The 22,751-nt window shown below is 44.1% G+C and overlaps 2 protein-coding genes across 2 annotated transcripts; one reads left to right on the plus strand and one right to left on the minus strand.

The window, feature by feature from the left end:
• Window positions 1–903: 903 nt before the first annotated feature.
• LOC310788045 (RUN domain-containing protein 3A-like) lies at window positions 904–22,267 on the minus strand (the record flags this gene model as incomplete). The annotated part of the gene is made up of 11 exons (XM_083649529.1): window positions 904–1,046; window positions 2,878–2,984; window positions 5,472–5,585; window positions 6,034–6,191; window positions 6,328–6,493; window positions 6,717–6,797; window positions 7,103–7,192; window positions 8,049–8,134; window positions 8,267–8,400; window positions 9,896–10,011; window positions 22,161–22,267. The coding sequence occupies 11 exons, from the start codon at window positions 22,265–22,267 to the stop codon at window positions 904–906; spliced, it is 1,302 nt and encodes a 433-aa protein (XP_083505655.1).
• zwi (zwilling) lies at window positions 12,480–17,855 on the plus strand. Its single transcript, XM_083649562.1, has 2 exons — window positions 12,480–12,988; window positions 15,724–17,855. The coding sequence occupies exon 1, from the start codon at window positions 12,511–12,513 to the stop codon at window positions 12,766–12,768; it is 258 nt and encodes an 85-aa protein (XP_083505688.1). The 5' UTR covers window positions 12,480–12,510; the 3' UTR covers window positions 12,769–12,988; window positions 15,724–17,855.
• Window positions 22,268–22,751: the final 484 nt, after the last annotated feature.

Genomic DNA, 22,751 nt, shown 5'->3' on the forward strand with positions numbered 1-22,751 from the left:
CACAGACAGTCAGAGACAGACATAATGGAAAAGGGCAGTTTATTGCAACACAAAACATGGCATTTAAGAAAAATAACCAAATGTTTACATGTAAAAAGAACATAAAGCTAGATTGGATAAAAATAAAAATAAAGAACAGAGATGGGACAAGATTTGATAGAATCAATAAATTGCTGCACAGATTTACACGTACTGTAACGGTAATGTTTGATTTCTCAAGCAAGGTGATGATATGGCATTTCAGGGTCAGGGGAACCCAGACTTTGATGCTGATATGATTCAGTCGCACTCATCAAACACCTCTTAATGCTAGGATCACTCTCCATAAGCATCCAGTCACCGTCAGGACAGTTTGTAGGATCCCATCCTCTATATGGATAATCTGTACCTCTATGATCACCACATCTCTCCTTCCAAATGCTCTTGACTGCATCTGAAGAGCTGTAGCTGCTGTTTTGGTTACATTTATAATGGGAAATGGAGTAAAACAGGCAAACAGCAAGGGCACACTAACACATGGACGATGCAATGGACAGAATAATATAATCCAGAGGAGGAGCAGGACAGAACAGTTTAAGGTCTGAAGATCAAAAGGTTCCAGAGTCATTGCATGATGTTGTTGAACGAAGGGATTCACAGATAATACGGACTGACGGTAGGGGGAGTGCGAGTGAAGAAGAGTAGAGCGGGATCAGCTTCAACATAACTTCACGTCCGTCCGTCCGATAATCCGTACAAAAATCCAGGCGACAAGGCTTACCCGTTGAATCCTCATGGAGCTGTTGATGGGGGTGGCGGTGGGGGGCGGGGGGCGTTGCAGCTGGGTGGTCGGTCATGGTCAACGCAGCATCAGCAGGCAGACATGCTGGGGCTTCTGTTGTTGTTGTTGTTGTTGTGTAGCTCCTAGCTGGGAGAGAGCGCAGGACTTGGCTCAGTGCTGATGTTGACCAGACACTCGCTAGACTTGAGGCTGGCCAGCGACTTAGAGCTTGGTAAAGAGGCCAGCGAGCCGCACAGACCCAGCATGGAGGGGGTGCAGTCTTTTCCTGGAGGGAGGAATAAAACGGAGAAGAAGAAAAACACAATAAAGCTCTGTCCCCTAAAGCAAGCTTCTGATCTGGCATAGCTTCAGGCGCCCACACACAACAACACGCCACCGACAGGCATGAAGCGTGGCTTTGTACCAGCGTGTACACGTGCATGCCTGGATGCCTCTGAAAGGCTTTTATGCAATAGTGGAAAGAGCATTGATATATCCTACTCAAGTACAAGTACTGTTACTATATGACATTTTACTCATGCAGAAGTCAAACTCCTGATGCAAGGAAGATATATAAATATAAAAAAAGCTAAATATAGCTATTTTAAAATGTACTCATAGTAAAGTTTGGTTGCTTAAATACTTTAATAATTTGTACTGTGTTTTAAGCCTTAAAACACAGTACATTATATTAAAGTATTGATTAAAATAAATGCTTAAAAGAAGTGAAAGTACATTTAAAAAAGCTACCTGAAGGATAAGTTCACCCAAAAAATGAAAATTCTGTCATTATACTCACCAGTTGGTAACACCAGTTGGCATCCATTTTGCCTTACCCCCCCCACCCCTTTCTGTTCTTCTTTGGGGAGCTAATTTGTAAATAAAGATGATAAGCAGCTAGGCTCATGGTGTGCCGCCTGGGAGATAAAGACTACAAATCCCAAGTCTCTGGGGTGTGACGTCATTGCTTGCCTACATGCAGTCGCGCATGTGAAGACAGGACCGACAGCTGATTGACAATTTAACACAGCCGGGGAAAACGGTGACAGGCTAACAGAGAGAGAGCTAAGACAGGGCAACAGCTAACGAGAGACTGCCAGAGAAAAGGGACACTGAAGCGGTCTCGTAAAATCATGGCCGACCCCTCTCACCCCGGACACAAACTATTTGAAATACTCCTCGGCAAGAAACTGAGGTCAAGACCAAAACCTCTCGCCACAAGAACAGCTTCTTCCCAACTGCCATCGGCCTCATCAACAAGCCCCGAAAGCCCCCTCTACCAACCTCCCCCCCACTACCCCCGAACACAGTTGAATCCCCCCCACTGACATGAGATTCCCCCCGCACCCCCCAATCAAACGTCACAGCAACAGTAGCTGGACTACACTCGTTACATTAAAGTATTATAGCTACTACTTCTACCAGAACTCTCTACTCCATTAGATTACTCTTGTTAATTACATCACGCACCGCTTGGACTGTATATTCCTATTTAATGCCTATTTAACTTGGACTGTAAACTTAATGCCGACTTAACACTCCTCCTATTCGTGTATATATTGTATATTGGACTGCACTTGTAATGTTGTGATTTTGTCTTTAGATATTTTCCTATTGTCCTTTTATCTGTGAATATTGATATGACCGCTATGCTGCATACTTACACTAAGACACATTCTTCATCTGTAATCTTGCATATTGCATGCAATGAAAGTGATTCTGATTGTGATTACACCAGATGAGCAGTATGGAGGCATTTGATGTTTTGTTGTTTTTACATTTGGAAGCACTACTTCATTTGTTTCGGAGAATGCTGTAACTCTGTTTCCTGGAAAATTCCACAAATGTTTTGTGGACTAAAAAGCGTCACCTGAACTTCCACCGGCATGGGGCTGAGTAGATTTTTGGGTGAACTTATCCTTTAATCACAGTAACAAGAGTAAATATAATTCAGATTTGTAGTTCCACCCTCACTTTTATGGTGGTGTTGTGTTTGTGAGTCTGAGTCTGTGAAATACTGACTGGTCAGTGTCAGCAATATGGATGCCTGCATAATGTGACATGCTGCAGTGAATATATCATGGTATCATGTAACAGCGCTGTATTAGTCTCTCTACCTGCTGAGGACCAGGCAGTGTCTCCATTCTGTCTCTCGTCAGTCCTCTGGGACTCCGAATTCAGGCTGACTTCAGCTGAAAGCTCCTCCAAACTGTGGAAACTCCTCCTAATGGATTGATAACATTATGACACATGTATCAAAATCCTTGTCATTTGAATATATTGATATGGGGAATATTCTTTTGCAAGACGCATCTCTTTCTGTATCTATGTATAGCTTCTGTAGACTTGTTCATGTTAATATGATACACATTTTGCACATCCTGTATATAAACTGTAAATTCACACATTTGTTTTCTTTATATTCTCATATTTTTCTTATTTCAGTATGTCTGGCCGTTTTTGGTATATATTTTCCCTTCAAATTTTCCCATTCTTTTTTCCTTTCCCCCGTATGTTTCACTGCTATTTTGCACACATTCATACATTTCCATACTTTTCATTTATATATTTCTATTTAACACACACACACACACACACACACACACACACACACACACACACACACACACACACACACACACACTACTCTAAGATGAAACGTTTTAACTGTGCAATAACTGTGTAATAACTGTCCCAAAGCTGTCTCAATAACTCAATAACTGCAATTACTTTCACATAGCTTTGCTTATATAGATCGACAAACAACTGTACAGTAGAATTCTGACTTATAGCCTTGTTTACAATCAAGTGTGGTTTACATATACTTATACAATTATTTTTTATTTTATTCCTTCTTATATAGCGGTCACTCTACATCACACTTATTGTACATGCAATGTAAATAGCAGTTAACTTGGTTTATATACTTTTGATCGCTGTCCTTGTTTGTTCGTTTAGCTTCTATGCATATCTTTTCTTTTTCCTGTGTAAGTGCATTGAGAGATTGAGAGCAACGTATACCGGAGTCAAATTCCCTGTATGACAGTCTAAATACTTGGCCAATAGGCTAATTTCACAGCAACCTTTTGAGGTGGTAAAGCAGGAAGTAATGCAGGTGTAATCATTAGCATTAATGAGGGCACTGGCACTGGAACACCTAAACAGAATTGAAGCATAATTAATGGTATTAGTTTACAGCTGCTTTACTTCCTGCTTTTACCACCTCAAAACGGTTGCTGTGAAATGGGTCCATAAAGCTGATTCTGATGAACACATTCTAGTGTTGCTGTCAGTCAGGGGATCTTTGAATATGCTCCATTTGCTCTATTCTTATTTATGTTCTATTTTCTTTGTTATATCCATTTATAATGTGCAGAATGCAGATAAAGTTCATTCAATCTTACCATGGCATGCATGCATTATGTTCCTGCATCACACAAAAACAATGAATACAAACAAATAACTAGAACGACCGCAAGGCGGACTTATGCCTCCGCCATTAGTTCATTCTGGGGTCCAAATCGCCATTTGAGGCAAATTGGAAGAGATTCCGTCAAGGCGCTCCTGTGATGTTGCGTTACAGAGCTTGGAAATTGGGTGTGAGAGGTCACAGTGACCTTGAACTTTGACCACCAAAATGTAATCAGTTCATCCTTGAGTCCAAGTCGGTGTTTGAGACAAGTTTGATTAAATTCCGTCAAGGCATTCCTGAGATATCGCGTTAACAAGCTTGAAAATGGCGTTCGAGAGCTCACCTTGACCTTTGACCACCAAAGTCTAATCAGATCATCCTTGAGTCTAAGGCGATGTTTGAGGCAAATTTGATGAAAGTCCGCCAAGGCATTTGTGAGATATCGCGTTAACAAGCTGGAAAATGGCGTTTGAGAGGTCACAGTGACCATGACCTTTGACCTTTGACCAGAAAAATTTAATCAGTTCATCCTTGAGTCCAAGTCGATGTTTGAGACAAGTTTGATTAAATTCCCTCAAGGCATTCCTGAGATATCACGTTAACAAGCTTGAAAATGGCGTTCGAGAGGTGACAGTGACCTTGACCTTTGACTTTTGACCACCAAAATGTAATCAGTTCATCCTTGAGTCTAAGTAGATGTTTGAGGCAAATTTGATGAAATTCCGTCAAGGTATTCATGAGGTATCGCGTTAACAAGCTGGAAAATGGCGTTTGAGAGGTCACAGTGACCTTGACCTTTGACCACCAAAATGTAATCAGTTCATCCTTGAGTCCAAGTCGATGTTTGAGACAAGTTTGATTAAATTCCGTCAAGGCATTCCTGAGATATCGCGTTAACAAGCTTGAAAATGGCATTCGAGAGGTCACAGTGACCTTGACCTTTGACCTTTGACCACCAAAATCTAATCAGTTCATCCTTGAGTCCAAGTCGATGTTTGAGACAAGTTTGATTAAATTCCGTCAAGGCATTCCTGAGATATCGCGTTAACAAGCTTGAAAATGGCGTTCGAGAGGTCACAGTGACCTTGAACTTTGACCTTTGACCACCAAAATCTAATCAAATCATCCTTGAGTCTAAGTCGATGTTTGAGGCAAATTTGATGAAATTCCGTCCAGGCGTTCCTCAGATATCGCGTTAACAAACATCGTACGGACGGACAACCCGGATCCATAATACCTCCGGCTTGGCTATCGCCGGCGGAGGCATAAAAAGCAAACATCATGCACATGTAGGTTTACCTGCGGAACAGCTTGACATCGCCTTGGCTGTCTTTAATGGTGGACCACTGGTTGACCTTGGGGATGGAGAGGTCTTTCGCCAGGTGGGAGGAGTCACAGGGGATGAGGGCGGACCTAGAGAGAAGTAGAAATGATTCATTCTAAACATCAATTCAGAAGTGATAACTCTTCATTTAGGTGTGAATATGTGCGTGAACATCAAGGGTGGAGGTAACAAATGACAATCACTATTTTTATTACTGTACTATTTTTTGTGTAATTGCACTTTTTTAAACCTAAATACATAGTACGGTATATTGCATATACATTTTTTAAGCATGCAGGTTCTATAGGTGACATGTGTGTGCTTTTGTAGCACCAGGTGTCTCATTTTTTAGCACGATGTCCGCCCCTTAGACTTGTAATTTTACGTCTACGAAACGTTGGTACACTTTCCACCTCTGTTGAACATGCACGTATATTGCTGGTGTGTGCTTATAAGTGGAAGAGCAAATTAATGAATGTAATGAACAGAGTGAGTGTGTGTGAGTGCGTGTGTATGTTTGCATGCTTGCAATCTCACAGTTGTGCCTGCAGCTCCAGCACGACGGCCTCAAGGTCCTTCTTCTCTTGCTGGCTCTGGACCGTCAGCTCGTCCAGCCTGGATCTCAGACGCTTGTTCTCTGCCTCCACGTTCTTCAGCTGGGACTCCCGCAGCCGCACCAGCTCCTCCAGGTAACCCTGCACAGCATGTACGCATGGAGTTGGGATATTTACACATAGGAGCACACAGTGAGGAACAATCATTCAAAATAGCAATTACACTCTGATGGATCTTAGCCAAAAGAAGTGTTGGGTTTAGAGGCTGTGAAATCACCTTCTGGGCATAGACGATCTTAAACCTCTGCTCCATCTTGCGGCACTTGTTGCTCCAGCTTTCCTCGTCGGTGACCAGGGGGATGTAGGGATGCTCAGGGACGCTCTCTTCACTGTTGCTGCTGTCCACGCTGCGGCGGTCCTCCTCATCACTCAGGTAGTCATAGCTACGCACCGGAAGACGCAAGAGAGTCACAACAACGACAACAATACACACACACAAACACACACACACACACACACACACACACACACACACACACACACACACACACACACAATCACACACACACACACACACACACACACACACACACACACACACACACACACACACACACACACACACACACACTGCTAATGGTTAAGGGGGTCCTCAATGGGTCTCACCTCTGAGTGAACTTCAGGTACGGGGTGTAGTCAATCACAGCTGGGGATTTCCCATCTAGAACCTCCCCCTTCAAGCAAAAGCTGGAGAGAGAGAGAGAGATCAAGAGAGATCTTTCTGCTGTTTATGAAAATGCTTGTTTTGGATAGAGCTAATGATGCTACAGTACATGCATTCATTTAGAAAAAGCGTGCCTGGAGATATTAGTCCTAATCTATTGTATTTTGAAATATGTCTCTCTGTGGCGTATATGCCCTTGTATATGGTTTATTTTTGCACCTGGATAAAAACAGTACTACCGGTATTATATTTATTGGGCCTTGGTATCAACAGTAGTAAATTTGCAAAATTTGGGTCTGATGCTGTCAAGTAAGAAACTGGTCTTCACCTGAAGTCAATGGTGCTGAGTCCGATCAGCATGCCGGTCAGGACAGTGGCCTCCTCTCTCAGCATAATGGCTCCATCATCGTAAAACCGCCTGTGTGTAGAGGTGTGATTACTCAGTGTGAACTTTCAGATTGACTAACACCATCAATCTATGCTATTAGATACATTGTCAGTGGTCAGCATGAGCAGTGATAGCCACCATGGCTGAAGAGACAAAGAAAAGAGAAACTCAAACTCCATCACTATACTGTAAACTCCAAGGGGAAGTCAAGGTACTGGACATTGTTTGATTGACAGGTGATCTATGGAAAGTGCAGTGCAGAAACAGCAAAGCAATGAGCGCTTAAAGACGCCCTAAAGTCAAACATCAGTTTTTCTTCTTGTTCCTTCAGTTGGATGTCTGCGCTTCACTGTGCAGAATGATGTCTGTGCAGTTTGACACTAGAAGGCTGTTTTCACAATCGTCTACTGCAAGTGGAAGTTTCTATGAGCTCACTGAAAATGCGGTTTTCAACAAGCATGATTTGTGACATCACGAATCCTGGAGCCAATCACTGTCCAGTATGCAGCAGTTAAAGCCCCAACACATTCTCACTCGCAACTGGCCATATACTGCAGATCGGTCAGGAACCCTTCTTGTCACGAGTTGGGAATGAGAATGTGTTGAAAGCCTGTGTTGTATGCTGTGATTGGCTAATTAGGTTCTAGATCACCCTGATTGGTTGCTTTGGATTTTTAAATGAGGGAGAAGGAGGGGAAGTCATCTTAAGGATTTTAACAAGATCATTTAACTTTTTTGTGGGGAAAACCATCAGACACAAATTATTATTCAAAGTAGAGTAGTTTATGTACATCTTGGAACATGACTTTAGGGGGGTCTTTAATGACAAAGATACAAAATAAACAACAAGGAATTCACTTTAACTCATTGAACTGTTCTGTCTCACCTGGTTGTTCTGGTGTCCCTCAGGGCGGTGGCCACATACTCTGACAGACGCTTCTCCATTAGAGCCACTCGAATCCAGGCCCGGCCCTGCAGACATGAGAGGTCGGTGAGCACAGAGGGATTTCTATCTGTCCCTCTCTCTCTCTCTCTCTCTTTCACACACACACACACACACACACACACACACAAACAAACACTCGCACGCACAAATATCCTTGCCTTGGCTCGCGATGTGCTGATGTTTTCGATGTTCTCTATGCTGGCGATGCAGTTGTTCTGCACTTTGTTGCACGCCAGCCGGATATACTCCCAGAAACTGCGCTGTCCATCTGAGCTGAACCAGCTTCCTGAACCTGGGCCAGTGTTAAAACACAGCGAATGAGTCATATCAGAAGCCCACACAGTTACACACCAACAAGGTGTACAGCTGTATTCATAAGGATCACTTATGCTCTTAATTTCTTATTAATAAAATTATTCCATTCCCGAGGTTAAAGCCCCCCCTCCAGTATATTTTGTCATTTTTACGATATTTCATGGTTGGTGAGTCATGACCTGGTCTGTTGATTAGCCACACTGTTCACCACTGTATTTATTGACAAATAATCTTATTTTGTGCTCAAAGTCCAAAAAATAAGCTGCTGGTAAAAACAGGTCATGACGTCAGACATAAAAATGGTCTGACGACTGATGTATGATAGACAGAAAATACAGTATATAGTACAGTAAATAGCTACTAGCGTCATCCTCTGGCATTAGCTAGCTGTTAGCTGTAAGTTACATTTGACTAAGTGTTCGCCAGGCTCAAAATGCTGCCGATAATAACTGTTAACCGGTTTGAGTCACACTCTTTCCATAAAGCCCACCAGCTTTGATATCTGTTGGCCGATTGTTGATATTATAGCAATATTGTGGCTTCTAAGCTAACGTTTTTCGGAGATGCGGGAAGACTACATAACTGGCATAACTGTTTCCGGTATTTCCAGTGTGGGGGCAGACAAAGAGTTTAATCAAGACAAGACACAAAGCTGTTCAGCTTCTCTTTTTCTTTTACAAACAGCACTACAGTCATTATGCTGCAGTAGTGAAACAAGCTATTAAACTTCGGTTCTTATCAATTAAAGTTTTTTTTTCTGATTCCCCCCCATTTTCTCCTCAATTATACTTGGCCAATTCCCCATGCTGCCCCAGTCGCTGCTCCACCCCCTCTGCCGATCTGGGGAGAGCTGTAGACTAGCACCATGCTTCCTGGGAGGATCACGCTATTCCCACCAGTTCCGAACAGGTGCCCCGACCGCAACCAGGACACATACCCTTAATCCAGTAACATGGGGGCGCGAACCTGCGACCCTCGTGTTGTAGGCAGGGAATCTACCGCTACACTACCCGGACGTCCAATGAAAGATCTTTGGCACATATGGTGACGTGCATTTAAACAGTGCGCGCTTATGGACGTTTTCATAGAACACTAACGGTTTATAAGGGTAGAAAAACTGACTGGAGGGGTCTTTTAAGTTCTATACTGTATTCTGTACAGTACTATTAGATTAAGTGGTACATTAAATCTTATTTTACATGCTCAAAGACATATTTTTGACATACTGTATGTGTTCAAAGACATTTGTACTTGAGGAGCACAATGGAAATAAGCCCTTGCCCTTTATTGTGGAGGATTATGGATTATGGATTGAGGATTGAGATTTTTTTTTAGTTTAGCCCATGTGTGAAGAAATGTTTCTGGCTGTATCCTATTCATGTACTTGTTTTTAAGATTAGCTAATGAATCCAGTCAATCGCTCACTGTACTTGTCCATCTATTCCTACGATACAGGTTACCTGCTGTGTTACCTTTGAAGCGGTGACTGAGGATGTGTTCTAAAATGGCAGCGAAGTTAACAAACTCCTCGGACGAGTCATCTATCGGCTCTGCTGTGTACTTTTCTAGGAGAGTCTTTACAGAGAATCTGGAAGAGAAGCGCAAAGAGACACAGATGAGCTACACAAGGTACACAGGATTTGCAAACATTTTGTAGTATTTGTATGGCATGAATGTGAAGAATGTGAACTTTCGGTTGGTTGCGAGCCGTGCAAGCAATGTGAACGTGTACTGTAACAATGCGGACAAATGTCCTACTGTATTTGAACCTAGCGACAATAGCAGGAAGGAGGGTTTTTTTGGATGGGGGGGAACCACGCCATCTTAGCACACTGAGGTCACCCCAATTGTCTTGTGTATTACACAATGTACCCCTTCAGTCCTCTGGCCGCGTTGTCATGACAACAGTACAATTAACCCCCTGTCTTTGTAGCCTTTGTCCACGCCGGGCTTCCAGGTCCCTTTGGGTCTCGTCTCTCTAAAGGACCGGCCGGCATCAAAGAATGATCAAATCACTCGCTCCCCCTCCTCCGTACAGTGTGGTCTGATCTATTTAGGGCAGTCGCTGCCACAGCTTTAGTTTGGCTTTTGACCTCGCACCCTGCTGCACTACGCGCGGGCGGCTATGCGGTGTGCATGTTAGGAGCCGGCGTCCAGGCACACACTAAGGCTGACTGCCTCCGCTTCCATGGGCAACACTAGCATCACCGAGGGCAAGACTGCCCTGGCAGTGGGCAAGACCTCTATAGCCAGGGGAAAGACTACCGTCTCCTTGGGCAACTCCTCCATCTTCAGGGGAGTGACCACCACCTCCATGGGAGACTCCACCATCCAGAGGCAAAAGACGACTGTAGCTCTGGGACGAGCCAGCTTCACCCGAGGAAGCACCACCACCTCCTTCCGCAAAGCGTTGATGCCTAAGCGCAGGACCACCTAGATGGACAGGACTCCAGAAGCCAGGGCAAAGACTCCCAAAGCAGCAAAGCAGTCAAAAAGAGACTCTGACGATGAGTGGAAAACCGCATTCTTGTCGAGAAAGACCTCCTTCACTAAAGGCAGGGTTTCGATCCTGAAGACTAAGTACGCTATCTCCTGGGGAAAGTTCTCCATCTCCTGGAGCAGAACCACCGTAAGCCTGGGCAACACCACCGTAGCGGTGGGCAAAACAACTGTCACACGAGGCGAGACCACCAGCTCTCTGACCACTCTGACCTGCACCCATGGGACCAAGTCTGTGTCCGCGGTCAAAACCACCCTCACTAGGGGCAAAAAGACTCACAGCAACCTCTACTGGGATTTTCACATGTGAATACTGTACACACACTCAAAACCCGGGGATATCTCTAACTGGTCAGTTGTAGCAGGTCAGTAGCAATATAAGTCAATATAAAACCAATCGCTACGTTTGTGATCCATGTGTGCAAGTCTAATGGTTTTGCAATCGAAAGAGAGAGAATTTCCTGAGCCACATCACTGTCACATGTGACAGTGATGAGATGATGGTTTGTGGTGTGTTGGCAGGGAGGGGACGTGTCAAACAGCTGTGTGTGATGTATGTGGAGAGTGTGTGTGTGTGTCGTCAGCACTGTTCTCTTCAGAACCTCGTCCTGTATAATTGTGCATGTATAGAAATCAAAATGTCTACATTGTTGGGATAAATGCATCTATTCTATTGTGCATCCTGATAATACTGGTCTATATTTGGAACTCTGCATGCATCTCAGTAACTATGCTACCATATGTTCAATAGCAGAAATAGCTTTGAACTAGACAACTGTAAAGGTTGACTGATGTAACAGTGCTTATAAAAGTAACGGTGCTTAAACACTGCTTGGCTTGATTATTTTTGTTTTGTATACATCTGACTTTTATAATGTAATCCTATAAAACCCAAATGATGGAAGAAAATAAAGACTCATATGCTGTAATGACATTGGCACGGTGCACACAATTCCACAAATGGAATAATAAACTGCAACTCAAGGAGCCACACCCATATTTCAAATGGAAGGCAAAAAACTCAAACATAGAGGGTGAGACAGAGAGGGGTGAGATTAAAGCTTCAACTGTGCAAAATATGAAGCATTCCTATGTCAAGTCTGACACCCTGCATCTCATGTCACATATGGTATATAAAGCTTTACACAGAGGCAATGCCTTAAATCAAGAGGTTATAGGGAACAATGGCTCAGAAGAAAGTGATGTCACCACAGATTGTCCCCTTTTGCAACAATGTCGCCTTCAGCCGCCCGGTGTCGTCGTGGCGATGGGACAATCGTTCCACTGTCCCAGTCGCCCCAGATAGGCTGTGGCCACCTACGGCTGCCTCTGTCCATTCACAGGGACACATGGGTGGTATGTGGCCTTCCAGAGCCCACGTCTACCAGCTCAACGAAGGCATTATGTGACACGGGGGTAGCGTTATCCACGCTTAGCATTCTGGTCTGCTCTGGATTGTAGCATACAGTTACTATCACCCCCAAGGGCTTGCAGAGCAGGGTGTGCTGCATGAGTGTGCGATGCTTTGTGTCGAGTGAGCCCCGAAATCCGCCGTCGCATCTGGGCCAGGAAGACGACCTTCTCCTCAATGGGCAACACCAGCATCACCGAGGGGAAGACGGCCCTCAACCTGGGCAACACCCAAATCAAGAGGGGGATGAGCAAATACACCATGGGTGCAGGCTCCATCACCAGGGGCAAGAGCACCACATCTCTGATGGGCTCCTCCACCGTCACCAGCGGCAAGACCAAGATCTCCCTGGGCGGCGCCTCCTTCAGCAGAGGCACAACCACCACCTCGTTTCGGAAGGCCTTCTTCCCGAAACGCAAAAACAAGACCCTCTAGATGAGAGGGGACGTGGTCGCCGGGTGGGGGGACCGGCGGTTATCTCCAAAACACAAAAAGACAAAACAGAGCAGCACCATCACAGGGAACATACGGACGGCACTACAACACCTGCAGAGGGTCTATCTAAATTGACAGGGGAAACCGGATTACATTTTCTTTTGGAACCTTTTTTTTTTGTTTGTTTGTTTTTTGTGTGCAGGATTTATCAAGGAAACAGGTCAGTAGCATTTGAATTCTCTCCAATAAAGTATTCTGTGAAGACCAAGTAAGTCAGTCCTGTTGGGTTGAGGTTTCAGCACTTCCAGTATGTTAACTAGAGAGCTGCCAGTATGCACTGTGACCCACAACCTCTGTGCTGCCATACATCCACTTGACAGTCAATGTCATTTTGCTAGTAAGCACTTATTCTAAAGCAGAGGTTCCCAATATTTTTCACACCAAGGACCCCAAAATTAGATCTGCTTTAGATCATTTGATAACATTTGGTCCTCAGGAACCCTATCTGAGAAGATGCTTTGTTAAACATGACTTTATACTGTACAGGATTACCAAACTGTGTAGAGTGTCATCCTTATTATTGTTTCACAGACTTCTAGCTAGTCAAATGATGATGAAATCAAACAATTCCTCACTATGCATGGGGCTGACCCTCTGGAAACCCCTCAAGGGCGCCTGGGGATCCCCAGACCCCAGGTTGGGAACCTTGTGGCTAAGCTACCAGTTTGTTGATGCGTATAGGGGTTGAGTTTGAGAAAGCCTTTCAGATCATAACAGAGGCAAATCTAACGTGGTCAGAGAAGCATTTCTGAGGCCGATATAAAGGCAACGTTATCTCAAATGGAATGTCAATGCGGCACCATTAGAGATGAACTGAGGTCCTGCGATCTGAAGGGGAGTGAAAGTGCGGGAATGGTTGGCATTAGGGATGGGCATCGAATTTCGAATTTTCGAATAATCGTTGTTATTATCAAGGTCGACTTTTATTATTGAAATTCGAAATTCGAAAAAAAAAAAAAAAAAAAAAAAAAAAATTTTTTTTTAGTGAAATGTTGCATTGTCTCCCCTGATTCTAAGTATAGTCAAATCGCTTGAGCAAGTAAAACAATTTTTATAAGCATTTTAAGCAAGGTTTATGGAAAAATTAATGGCAGATGAAATCCCATGAAGAGGGAGAGGGGGTGACTTTGGCACCCCTTTGGCACTCAGACCTGAGCCTACTAAATATTTAATGAACCACTCATGATTGTCAAAACTGTTTTTTATTTTCGAAAATGTCAATGTCATGTAACATGTTCTTTACTTCAGTGGTGCAATGCTTGTTTGAGCTAAAAATCCACAGCAGAAGCTTTTTATATTAATTAATAAAGCCGTAGACTTAGAATCAGGGGAGACAATGCAACATTTCACTCACAAAAAAAAAAAAAAAAAAAAAAAATACATTTATTTATTTATTTTCGAAATTCGAATTAAATTCGAATTTGGCCAGCGAATTTCGAATAGTGTTTTTGCTAGAAATGCCCATCCCTAGTTGGCATGCCTCAAATGCAAATGGACGGAGTGGAATAGCAACATGCTCTTGGTACGATTTGACACTGAAAAACAACCGCATGCCCCTCTGACAAGCTTCTTTTGTTGCCCCCTCTCACTCGACCTGGACCCCCGCCAGGCCCCGCCCCCTCTCACTCGGCCTGGATCCCCGCCAGGCCCACTCTCAGCTCTCTTCAAATGCCCCCTTGTTCTCCTCTCTCACTCCTCTACTGTACTACTTACACCACTGTTTGATCCACAGCGCCACCTAGGATAACCAATACCCCATTTCTCACTAATGATGACGCCATTAACCCAAATACACAAAGCTTCAAACTAACTCCCTCTCACTTTTGTGACTCCCCCCATTCCCTCGTAAACCTTTCCCTGACTCCTTTCTCTCTATCTATCTTTCTCTTTCCCTCTAGTCTTGGCATAACCAGCAGGATGGGCTGACACAGGCGGACTCCTCACTGGTCACAGCAGTGTGAAACACCGGCCGACGGTGTCTTTTAACATCTCGGACTGTGGGGGAGGAGAGGTCCCGTCCTGTACTGGATCAGCACAAACAGCCAGGGAAAATGCATGCCTAGTGCTCTGATGAAAACCTGATCTTGCAAGAAATAATGATGATTTCTGGGCTTTGTCCAAATAGACTGAAAGACGATATAAGTACTGTAGGGTGTGCCCCTCATCCCCGCACCCACCCCCTGTGAGCGAGCGTCCGGGCAAAGTGTTTCATGGTCAGCGGAGGTATAAAGGGATCAGCGTGCAAGAAGGATGAAAAGGGCGACGGGCTGGGAAGAACTGAGAGTGTAAATCAGAAGTGTGAACCTGACAGGGGGGTTGATATGGAGAACAGCAGCATGCCAAAGTGAAATACCGGGATGTGGTGGGAGAATAGGCGACACCCAGCCGACAAGAGACTCAAACATTTGTGTCAAAACTTTGCTGTAATCTCACTCACGTACTTGATCTTAGTGGTTTAAAGTTCCACAGTGGCGTCAGAAATGAAGGGAAACGCACGAAAATTAAGCAGCAAAAACTACGTTATCGTTCAAAGAGTTCAATTCAAATTTCAAACTCCTATTTTGCCTCTGCTGGAAGGCAAAGGGGGGAAGATCCTGAGAAAGGTGTAAAGTGGCACTGAGTGAAGCCACTGTCACCCTTTACTATTGTTCAGAATAAAAACAAACACATAAGCAATGTGAATATGGAGCTGTGGTTACTATTGTCACATTATTATCTACTCTAGAGCCACGGCCCAGGAAACACCTGTTGTTACTAGTTGTCACAATAGAGATTCTCTACTCTAGAGCCACGCCCACTGACCTAGCCACGCCCCTGAAACACCTGAAACCTCAGCTGTAAGATGCAACACATCAAGCGTTCCCTTCTTTCTCATCCTCTTCCTTTTGTTCGCAGGAGGCAACAGAAGGGATCAAACCTTCTATCAGACCTGTGAAGTCTCACTCATCAGGTTCGCCGTGTGTCCACACCAACACACTCCATCCAGTCGCGGACCTCGGCATGAGTGCTGTTAATAACGCAGCAAGACCGTAAACGTTACAGAACAGCATGTGGCCTGTAAACACATCCTATTGTGACTGATCTGATCTGTGATCTCCCAGGGTTTGCAGAGTTCCACGCGGCAGAGGAACATTAATTGAGAGTTGCGTGTTGAATTCCCACATATTGCAGCGACACGCCTCTGCCCTGCCGTGTTAGGATCAAACCTGTTACCAGTAGCAACAGCACAGAGGTGGGAGATCATCATTAAACTGCCATCGCTGTGGACATGATAAATATCACCAAGTCTATTCGCAGCCAGACAGATTTGTCGCTGTCGGGTGGAAACCTTGCAACTCCACTTTTGGTGATTTTTGTGTTTTCCCTTCAGGACTATAGGCCCCTTTATAGGTTCCACCACCATTGGGCCGATGAAGCCCTTTTAAAATTGATTAGTTCAACCAGAGACATTTAATATAGACACCCCAACTTCCAGTCACTTCCTGTATCTGTGCCACAGAGGTTTCGCCACTGCCACGCCCACTTAGGAGACTGGTCAGCCAATGAAGTTCCATACTATTGACAGACAGCCAATCACAACTGATGACCACGCCCATTTAGGAGCCCGGAAGAGTAATTTTTTTTATTATTGGCGGAGCCAGGAGTGGGGTGTCTCTGTCTATTAAAGGTCTCTGGTTCAACTCTAAAATGCAATGCTGGTCAACTTCAAGCTAAAAACAAGGCTGCTTCTCGTCATTCCTGAAGCGTTGACATTTGGAGATGCAGGGTTTTCACCCGACAGCAGCCATATGTTTTACTGTTATTCTTTTTCTATTCTGAAGTCTTGGTTTCAGTTTGTTTGATCATAAACACAATGAACCTGTCTGTATTTTAATGCAATAAGTCGAAACCCTTGACACCGGGCCTCATAGAAAATGTTCCCTGCGGTGGTGCAAACGCTTGAGCAGGTTTTTCCTTTATTATACACAAATGTCTATTGCTGTACATGTACGTCTCACCAACATAGGCTCATTCTGTTAAGCATGACATAGTGGAGGAGGCACTGAAACACTCGTTGGAAGTTGGGTAAGCTCCTGCCCCTCTGACAGGAGAAACCAGATCAACTAAACAGAACTTTTTAATGGGACTGTGACGCCAGTTTGTCTTTGTTACGAAACCCCAACGATAAACTGCGTCTCCTGATAGAAAAACCTACCAAGTCAACCCCCCTTTTTTGAAGTCCCACAAAGTGATAGAACTTCATCAAACAAACTGTTGGGAATTCACAAATGTTAATCTGTGTGTGTTGATTGTATGTTAAACTTGTACGATGTGATAGTGAGTGAGGGGAAAAGTGGCCAGACTTTATATACAGTATATATATCTATAGACATATAAAAAATACAAATAAACAGAGGCTTGCGCTGGTGTACTAACCCAGCAACTAATCCCGGTTCAGCCAGCCAGGTGGGTTAAAGAGGTGGAAGTAGCTGTGTCTCTGTGTCCTGCATGAACACCACAAGCCAGCAGATTCAGGATCTCTCTCTCTGTATTAAATACTGTAAGATCTCACAAACACACACACACAACCTTGAAACTACTTGAATCCACTGTGAGTGGAATATGGTTGGACATGAAGGAGAAGAAGAAGGAGAGAAGAGACAGCGATACAGATGTTTCCACTCTTGTTTATCCAAAAGCCTGGAGAAGTTGCCCTCCAAATGAACCTAATCAACCTCGTGTCACTGATTAGGAAATGGAAAGAAATGGTGTTGTAAGCGTTTACTGATATTTACGTTGGTCTCTGTCTCGTCTTGTGTGTTTCGTCTTTTGAGTGTTTGGATTAAAAGATGGCCTTAGCAGCAGCGGTGAGTCATTGGTGGGGAGGGGTGTTTTGGGCAAAAAACTGAAAGTGTTTTCTTTTTCCCTCACTAATCTTTTCTCTGTGTCTTAATTAGGAGAACTTTCTTTGGAGGCATGATGCTCTGTGTGGGATGTTGTGTGTTTTGTTCTACGTGTCTCTAAAAGGCAGACAGAACCTTGTTGGGGGGGAGTAAGGTACTGAAATAAACAATAAATGTGCTTGATTGTGTGTCTATTACAGAGTCTGCAGATTGTGTTTTTTATGTATTTGTGTGTTTAATCAGTCTCCCGACAACTAAGGCTGTCACAATATCAGATTTTCACTACACGATTTTCACTACACGGCCAAAAGAATTCACGATAGCGATATTATCGTGATATCTATAGAAAATGTGATAACAACAATAATAATGAAATTAATGGATTATTTACATGGTCTCTAACATCTCTAACCGCTTATCTGGGGTCGGGTTGCGGAGGTAGCAGTTCCAGCAGGGGAGCCCAACCGTCCCTTTCCCTGGCCACATTAGCCAGCTCTGACTGGGGGATCCCGAGGCGTTCCTAGACCAGCGTGGATATTTCTCCACCTAGCCCTCTGTCTGCCCCATGGTCTCCCAGCTGGTCGTGCCTGGAACACCTCCCTAGGGAGGTGACCAGGTGGCATCCTTACCAGATGCCCAAACCACCTCCACTGGCTCCTTTCTACGCGATGGAGCAGCGGCTCTACACCGAGTCCCTCACAGATGACTGATTCTCACCTCATCCCTAAGGGAGATGCCAGCCACCCTCTTGAGAAAACCCTGTATTATCATAGCGTATTATTAACACAATATTGTTTATCTTTTTTTCTTTCAATATCACAATTATCGTCATATCGCGATTATCCCCTACGACAGTGGTTCTCAAACTTGTTTGGCTTCAGTACCCCATTTCCCTGATTTCTGAATCGAAGTACCCCCTGTAGCTGACTCCAACCTTATGCTTAGAAAATCGCAAGAGAAAACTATAGTATATGATGCAATGAATGATAACCCACCTTTTGAAGCATATAACATTACAAAATAAGAAATTGAGTTGTAATTAGTGCCTCCTGAGCAGATTTATTTTGTTATGTTTAATTTCTTTTCATGATTTATTCTTACATTTTTCCATTTTCCCCTTTCTCTCAAGTACCCCCTGTAGTACCTTCATGTACCCCTAGGGGTACGCGTACACCAGTTTGGGAACCACTGCCCAACAACATGGTTCATACTTAGATTTGATTATTAACAGATGCGAAGATGCAGGCTGTCTGGGCTCGTGTAAAGTGTCAAATCATTTAGAGAGAGAGAGGTCTGGAGGCATGACGTCACTGCTGCTCATCAGCTGTTGGACATTATCTCCCTCGGGCAACAGATGGACAATAAACAGCCTGACTTCTCCTATAGCGTTGGCACACTGGACACAGATACATGCCAGCATCAACCTACACATCAAACATTCACCGGCCACAAACGCCTGAACCCACATGAGTCTGAGACAACAGTGACATCCCTGTTAATTTCTGGAACAGCATTAGAACTCTGCCTCATTTGCAATTCAAGACTCATAGCAAATCATATTTTTTCACAAGGACGCTATAAAAAATAATATAATAAAATCAAAGCTGTCATTTTTCTATGGGCCCCTACAGGAAGATTCTTGGATATAGCAAGGATAAGGTCATATAGACTGACTAAGTTAAGCCCCTATACTATTCCAGTAATATTCCTATAGGCCCTATAGGAATATTACTAGTATGGTGGTATTGTAGTTATTCCAGTCGGGAGAACGTAAAAAAAAAACTTCTCCCCTATGAATAAATGCTTTCCAAGCAGTGTGCCATTCGGATTTCAAAGTAATTGCTACTTTTAATCAATTTAAAACAGCCTTGACAGCAGGCGGCGCCAGCCATTGTTGTTATTAACGTTACCCCTCGGCACACTTGACAACTGCTTGACAACAGCTTAAGCCCGCCTGTTGGGCTGTTTATCGATGCTGATTGGACATTCGTTAGTCCTCCTCGGCGCTGATTGGCGAATCACTGATAAAACCAGAGAAATGGCTTTTTCATATGACGATGCCAGACCAGAAGCAGGCAAACTCAACTCCGTGGTGGAGTGGGCGGATTTGAAGGTGTGGACCCAGGCAATAAATCAAAAAATCATCAAATAGGGCTAGGCTTCCAAAAATCAGAACTATCGCATTTAAGTTCATTGCTACACTACAGTGAAGATTTCAGCTAAAAACTGGGTGAAATGACATATTTTCAAGTTTACTTGGCATCTCTGGGGTTCTGGAGAGTTGGATTACATCAGATGAGCAGTATGGAGGCATTTAATGTGATTTTTTTCCCAGGGTTTTGTTTACTTTTGAAAGTCGATCACCATTCACTTTTTCCCCTGATCCCCCCCCATTTTCTCCCCAATTGTACATGGCCAATTTCCCCCTGCTCTCCCGGTTGCCAGCCGCTTCTTTTCACCTGACAGCAGGGAGCTTCACTGGCAGGACATAGCACTGGGAGGATCACGCTATTCCCACCAGTTCCCGTCCGCCCCGATCAGGCCCCCCCGAACAAACAGAGGAGGCGCTAGTGCAGCGACCAGGACACATACCCTCAAACCAGCTTCCCACCCGCAGGCACAGCCAATCGTGCCTGTACGGACGCCTGGCCGGAGGTAACACGGGGACGCAGGCAGGTAGGCAGGGAATCTACCGCTACACTACCCGAACGCCCCATTCGCTTAAATTGTTTACTAGGGGAATGCTGCTGTAAATCTGTTTTATTTTGTGGACTTAAAAAACTTCACCCAACCTTCCACAGGCAGGTGAGTTGATAATGACTGAATTTCATTTTTGGGTGAACTTATCCTTTAAGGTCATCATGAGGCTATAGAAAAGAGCGACTAATGGCCTACATTTGAGAAGGATACTACACAAACTGTACACTTTTGGAGGAATAGGCCTATATGGATATTATGGTGCATGAGATAATAAACTCATCTTGATAACACACTATTTTGTATCACAGATGCACTAGTGCATCATTTAGTCAAGTGCATCACAGTATCATGCATTCCTATATGGACTTTTAGTAAAAGTCCATATAGGAATGAATGATACTGTATCACTATTTACGGATCTATCTCAAAGTGCACGGGCGGATGATGCGGGGTAGGCTACCTGAAGGTGAAAACGCACCTGCCTCCAGGGCCGTAGCCAGGGTTCCGAAATAGGGGAGGTCCAGCAAGGGGAGGCGGATTCGGTGGCGCCCGTCAGGGCGCCGCCGAAAAAAATTTGAGGGTTTTTTTCCCCCTTTTTTAGCCATATTTAGAGTAATATATCATTTTAAATCAACATTAGGATTATACTGTTGTGATGTCATTATTCAGTATATTCTCTTTCATGTCACCACCTGCTCAGCTCTCCTGTCAACATAATTGTAACTAACAAACACAAACTGTTTTAGCCAAATTCATATCAAAATGACACCTACAAACACAGGTACACAACCCAAGCCGTACACAACACACAAAGTCATCATCGATAATAAAAAAAACATACAGAGGGACATTTATTTATTCCTGATAGGAACGATTGAAAAATAAAATAAAATATATTATGTTGTTTTTAACTTTACACCACCTCTTTTTGTTACTTATTGGGTCTTATTGCTGAGGAAGGCTTACGCCGAAACGTTCATTGTCACTGCTGTTGCTGCTTGAAGGTATTAAAACAACCCAAAAGGATTTATTTTGAGTGCTGGTTTTTTGTCCTTTCATGAAACTGAAACCATGCATATAGCCACCTGCATACCTGACTTCGGGAGCTTGGCAATTGGCATCATGCATGATTAGCCAGTAGCATCCCAACGTGTCACACAGGTAACATTACTTAAGAGACAGACTAGACACTTACTTTCTTGGTTGTTGCTAAAAAATCTGTCAGTGTCACTCACTGTCTGTCGTTCACTCGCTCACTGTCTCGCAGCTCGCTCACCTTCAATTATCTCGCCAGGCAGACAGAGAGTCATCACTCACCACCATGCTGCTGCTCTCTCAGAATCAAGTTACCGCGGACGCGGCGTCAGATGACTTCCTGCCTGACCTGCCTTTCGTTTCAAAATAAAAGAGATCCCGTGTTTTTCATGCTTTTCCATGCAGATTGTTTTATTTTTTTCTCTGAAATATTAGGGGAGGTCCGGACCTCCCCGTCCTCATAGCTAGCTACGGCCATGCCTGCCTCTTCATATCACTCTGGCCTACAGAAAAATGAAAACATTATTTTTTGCATATCTATTTTTTTTTACCCAATTGTCATTATTTCACCTAAATCATACTGTGCAGCGATGCACTGCTGCTGAGCATCAAGCTTGCATAATGGCCATTGGCCAGTCTGTGGAAACTGTGGGCAGCAGAAGCATGCAGGGATTTGAAAATAATCCGAATGTCGTCGTCGGTGTCGTGATATACCTGCAGACCGTGATGAGGTTTTTTCGCTCCACGCCGACGCTCCGAGTAGACGCCTTTTTCGATGTCAGACCCATAGCCATTGCTGTGTGCACGCAGCCCGACTCCATCCAGCGTCGGCCCAGGAGCCTGTCAGTGGTCGGGATCCCTGCCGACACCAGGACCCCTCCCTCCGCGGCCCCTGTGTCCTAAACACCCGCTGTCCTCTGCGAGAAGCCCGGGATGCTGCTGCTGCTGCTGGAGGAGAGGAGAGGAGTGAGCCGCGTCAAGTTAGACACAATGAAACAAAGAACTTCCGGGATATAACTTTCAAAATAGAACACTATATTGACGAAAATGCCTTGACTAACTGGTGATACTTTAATTTCACATATAATTTCCTGTATTTTTCTGGTTATGTCTGTGCACTTGACGAAACTGAAAGAACGAAGAACGAATGCTGCCTTCAGGAAAGACCCGTCGGAAATATCCTACTATCAAAAATGATCATGTAATAACATCAGTTTTCTTGTTGGCTGTTAATTGTTTTGTTTTAAACATCAAGTGGCACGGAGCTACTTTGTACTGGAGACAGAATCAAGTGGGGGTTAATAT

Source organism: Poromitra crassiceps (genome assembly GCF_964638095.1).
Source record: "Poromitra crassiceps genome assembly, chromosome: 13".
Classification (NCBI taxonomy): Eukaryota; Metazoa; Chordata; class Actinopteri; order Beryciformes; family Melamphaidae; genus Poromitra; species Poromitra crassiceps.

Coding starts and splice junctions, on each gene's coding strand:
- zwi (XM_083649562.1), top strand. CDS start 12,511: ATGGGCAACACCAGCATCACCGAGGGGAAGACGGCCCTCAACCTGGGC.